This window comes from Petaurus breviceps, unplaced genomic scaffold (genome assembly GCF_028583685.1).
Source record: "Petaurus breviceps papuanus isolate PSGF00001 unplaced genomic scaffold, PetGlider_PUasm1.0 185, whole genome shotgun sequence".
Lineage (NCBI taxonomy): Eukaryota > Metazoa > Chordata > Mammalia > Diprotodontia > Petauridae > Petaurus > Petaurus breviceps.
The window spans coordinates 25429277-25434235 of record NW_027185797.1 but is presented as its reverse complement, the minus strand read 5'-3'; the positions used below and the strand labels follow the sequence as shown (position 1 = coordinate 25434235).

At 52.6% G+C, this 4959-nt stretch overlaps 1 protein-coding gene across 2 annotated transcripts in view; it reads left to right on the top strand.

The window, feature by feature from the left end:
* Positions 1-372: 372 nt before the first annotated feature.
* Positions 373-4959, top strand: part of GASK1A (golgi associated kinase 1A) — a 73549-nt gene continuing 68962 nt past the window's right edge. Inside the window, exon 1 of one of the 2 annotated variants that reach the window (XM_069088609.1) lies at positions 373-862. In XM_069088609.1, the coding sequence (XP_068944710.1) occupies positions 860-862 (3 nt within the window). In that variant the 5' untranslated portion in view covers positions 373-859. Of the gene's footprint in view, positions 1361-4959 lie in introns of both variants that reach the window. The other variant, XM_069088608.1, reaches the window with a different exon arrangement.

The following is a 4959-nucleotide window of genomic DNA, read 5'->3' as shown; positions in this document are numbered from 1 at the left end:
AGCCCCTGCCTCCCAGAATGTCTTTGAAGATCCAACCTGACCAGGCATTTGTGAAGTGCCTGCACAGCGGGGGTGCTCTGTAGAAGTCATCTAGGGGGCCCCCTCTTCTTTTTACAGATGAGAAAACTGAGGCCCAGAGGAGGAGAGTGATGACTTCGGGGGGGATAGAGGGGCGCTGACACCTGGGGTCAACCTTCCCACTCTTACCTGGCCTGGAGACTCTTGGGGTCTGGGAGGACAGGCAAGGCTTTTATTGTGAAAGGAACCCGAGTCAATGGCAGGGGCTGCTCCTCCCCGCCCTGCCTCCCTTCCCCTTGTCCCCTCCCTCCCCTCTGCTGCCAAGTGTGGGGCTGCCTGGCTCTTGTAGGACTTTGAAAATCAGTCGGAGCGGCTGGGAACTCCTCAGCTGCTCCCTCGGCTCCAGCTGCGCTGCCGGTCCCAGCCCAGCCCAGCTCATCCCAGCACTGCCCAGTCCTGAGCTGCCCAGCCCAGCTCAGCCCAGAACTTCCCAGCCCAGCGCCGACCCGCTCAGCCCATCGCAGCCCAGTTCGGAGCTGCCCAGCCCAGCGCAGACCAGCCCAGCCCAGCGCTGCCCAGCCTAGAACTGCCCAGCCCAGCACTGCCCAGCCTAGAACTGCCCAGCCCAGCTCTACCCAACCCAGCTCAGCCCAGAGCTGCCCAGCCCAGCCCAGCGCTGCCCAGCTCGTCGGACAGACCAGGCGACACCCCTGTGATGCTCATTCTCCCAGCATGGTGGGGGCAGGGACACAGACGTGTGTGCCCCCTCTGACTTCACTCTGAATGCACACGCAACTTCAGACACACTGGCAGCCGGTCAGGTGCACGCACTCCTGCACACATGGTAAGGTGTTCACACTGAGGCACACGTTCTGGCCCTCTCAGGTGCACTCGGAACTTACTGCACATTCAGATGTGTGCCCTCAGGCACTCTGGGACTCATTCTCACACACACTCAGAAGCACACACACACTCACTCACAAACGCTCACCCAGGAGAGCACTTAGGACCGGGAGCAGACACCTCGCATCTGGGAGGACCCGCAGGCCCCCGGGACCAGCTGGGAGAAGCCCAGGCTGCCGCACGTTCCTGGGAGCCTATGGGGTAAAAGTAGTTGGTGGTGAATAGGCAGGAAGAGGTTTTTATTTAAAAAGCAAACTTCTTGAAGAGGCATGTTCAGGGGCTGTCCTGACAGACTGAAGCCGGCCCTCAGGGTGGGGGCTGGGCTCTCTGCCTGCTAGGGCCCATTCAGCCCAGTCAGTCTTCTGGACATGAGCCTGAACAGCTGTGGAGAGAGAGAGAAGGGGCATCGCTGGCCAGGCACCTGTTCTGCTGAAGCATGGTATGATTTAAGGGTCTCATTCTTTTTTTTTCTGCTTTTTTGGAGGGGACAATGCAGGGCAATTGGGGTTAAGTGACTTGCCCAAGGTTACACAGCTAGTAAATGTTAATAAGTGTCTGAGGCCGGATTAGAACTCAGGTCCTCCTGACTCCAGGGCTGGTGCTCTATTCACTGTGCCACCTAGCCACCGCAGGATCCCATTCTTTAAGTTTAGGGAAAAGGGGGTATTGTTGGGGTGCCTGGGAGACCACCCAACAGGGCATCATGCACAGAGCCTTGAATCAAGGCTCACAAGTCTTGCTGTTCAAAACCAGGCTTGGCACTTAGTGACAAAAGGAATTTTAACCCACTGTGTGGCTGTGGGCAAGTCTCTCACTTCTCTGGACCTCAGGTCTGTGAAATCAGCCTGGAGAGTGCTAACAGAGCAGCCTGGCTGTGGCACAGGACCCTGAGCAGAGCCAAGACAGAGCTGGTTGAGCAGGAGGCCAACCGAGCCTAGATGTTCCCTAGGGGCATCCCAGAACAGGCAGAGTGTCTGGCCTGAGACGTAGTAGAAGTCCTGACTAAATCTAGTAGGATCCCATCGGCCCAAGTGGCAATGCTGTGGCCTGTTACAAGGAGAGTGGTGCCCTGCTCAGGACACTCAGAGCCCCCCTCTAGGTGGCATAGTGATGCCAAGAAGATCTGAATTTATATTCTGCTTGCATGGTCCTGGATAAGTCACTTAAGGTCTCTGCCTCAGTTTCCTCAGCTGTAAAATGAGGTTAGACTCAGTGGTTTGCTTCTGAGATTTCTTCCAGTTCTAATGCAATGATCTTATGCAAATGCAAAGATCTAGGGTTCTTAATGGACCACAAGGCAGTGTGATGAAACAGTCAAAAATGGAGAATGAGAATGTCTTGGGCCTAACTTTCAGGAGCACAGAGATAATAGTCACCTTTGAGCCACTTTCCAAGAACTGATTTTGTCCTCACAGCCTGGAATGGTATATTTGGCACATTGAGATGAGTCTGCCGGTCCAGGTGGACTAGGGAGGATTTGTAAGGAGCTTGGGCAGTGTGCATGGTATGGAGGATGTTACAGAAGCTTTCTTGAGGCCTTCTCTCCACCCCCCACCAGGGGCTGCCTCATCTTCCTTCTGGGCTGCTAAGGACGGGGAGAGGGGAGCGGAGGGGCACAGACCGGAGCGAGGCCAGCCCACTTTTACTGCCTATTTCCTCCTGGAGGAGTCTGAGAGGCAGCCAAGGAAAAGCTGGTGCGGGGCCAGCCAGCCCAGGCAGACCGCTTTTGAGGTACAACCTTAAAGGTGCAGGGCTCCTTTCCCCAGCAGCTCTGTTTGGCCTGGGCAGGATTGCTGGGGCCTCCCGAAGGTGCAGCCACTGCCTGTAGGTGTGAGGGTGGAGCCTCCAGCTGGCTCCCAGGGCCCCACACTGCCAAAGACAGCCCCAGATTCTCAGCAGCCAGGCCCGGACCACTGAGGGCCCCGGAGCTTCACGAGGAGGGGGAGGGGAGGGAGGCATCTCTGACTAGGTGGAGCCTGGCTTCCCCAGAGAATGTGGCATTGCCTGACTTAGGGACTTGCCAAGGAATGGCCCTTGTGAATCTGAGCATCCCGTTAGGGAGCCAGAGGAAGCAAGGTGGGAGGGGGGAGGGAGGTTAAGTGGAAAGAACAGAGATTCGGGGGATTCAAAGACCCAGATTCTAAACCCAGCTGTGCCCAAAGTTACCTGTGTAACCCTGGACAAGTCACTCTCTTGGCCTCTCCCTGTGGCCTGGGATCAGTAGACTATGGACTGATTTCAAGGGGGTCTATGCAACTGGATGGGAAAAGATTGTATCTTTATTTCAACCCAATCAGTTTCCTTGTAATATTAGGCATGTCATTTTATGCATTCAAAAACATTATTCTGAGAAAGGGCCCCACAAATTCTGGACCTGGAGTCAGGAGGACCTGAGCTTAAATACAGCCACAGACATGTCCTAGCTGTGTGACCCTGGCCTATTTCCTCTTCCTTCCTTCCTTCCTTCCTTCCTTCCTTCCTTCCTTCCTTCCTTTCCCATACTCCCAATTATATGGCAATGAGTCATGGGATGCCACAACGTCAGAAGAATCAGTATCGCAGCTGCGTCCCAGTGTTGGAGGGTGGATGGATGGGGGTGAGCATGCTTGAACATGTCACCAATGACAGCTAGTCTTTATTATGTGCTTGTTCTGTGCTAGGCATTGTGTAGGGACCAGTTCAGGGAGGGGAATTAGCATTTATTAAGTGCTGGGTCCGACACTAGGCACTTCACAAATATTGCCTCATTTCATCTTCACAACAGCTCCAGGAGGGGGTGCTCTTGTGATCCTAATTAGGCATTTAAGGAAACTGAGGCAGACAGAGGCCATAGGATATGCCCAGTGTTGCCCAGCTGGGGCAGAGTTGAATTGAGGCCTTCTTGACTCCAGGCCCGGCTACATCATCCAACTGCCTCTGATACATTCGTATATAAATCATTGTATGCAACGAATGAGACAATCCCTCTTTTCAAAGATCTTTCTTTGGAGCAGAAAGCAAAGATTTAATATATACATATATTTCATATATATTTCATATGTACATATATGCAAATAGATACAGAATAAATGTAAAGTGCATCAATATTGATAAAGGCAAAGTAATTCAAGAGTGGTGGTTTGGGAGGGAGAGCAGGCACGTCGGGCTTCCGTGGAGAAGATGGTCCCTGAGCTGCATCTTCAGTGAAGACAGGGACTCTCGGAGGTGGGGGTGAAGAGGGAGAGGACCCCAGGCCCAGAGGATGCCCAGGGCAAAGGTCCCAGGATTGGGAATGGAAAGTCATGTGTGAAGAACAGAGAGGAGAACAGCCTGACTGCACTGATGAGTGTAGAAGGGGAGAGAGTCCCCTCGGGCCAGATTGGGCTAAACAGGAATTTCTATTTCATTCTTTGGGCTAGAGTTGATTGAGCAGGAAAATGATCTGGTCAGAACTGCACTTTGGCAGCAATGTGGAAGAGGGATGAGGGTGGTGAGAGCTTTGAAGCAATGAGAGCAGGTAGGAAGTTGTTGTAATGATGTAGGAGAGGGCTAATAAGGGTCCAGACTAGGGTGGCTGCCATGTGAGTGGAGAGAAGGCATTGAATGCGAGAGATGCTGTGCAGATGGAAATAGCAACTGACTAAATGTGAGTGAAATGTGTGGGAGGCATCACAAACCTGAGACACTGGAAGAAAGAATGGTGATGTCTTCAATAGAAGTGGGGAAATTTAGAAGAGGGGGGTGTCTTCAATAGAAGTGGGGAAATTTAGAAGAGGGGAAGGTTATGGGGGAGTGATGAGTTTTGGAAATGCTGACTTTGAGGCAACTGGTGATACGGGGCACTGGGGTCCTGTGTATTGTGTATGTAAGTAAGTAACTGCCCCAAGAGGGGCTCTGAGCAGACCATTCCCCTACTCAATCAACTCTAGCATGAAGAATGAAATGTAAATTCCTGTTTAGGTTTTAGAGCCTTATATAATCTGACTCAAGGTGTGCAGGTATATATGTATGTCACCTGTATAAGATGATAAAGCTAATGAGGAGAGAGTCCGAGAAACA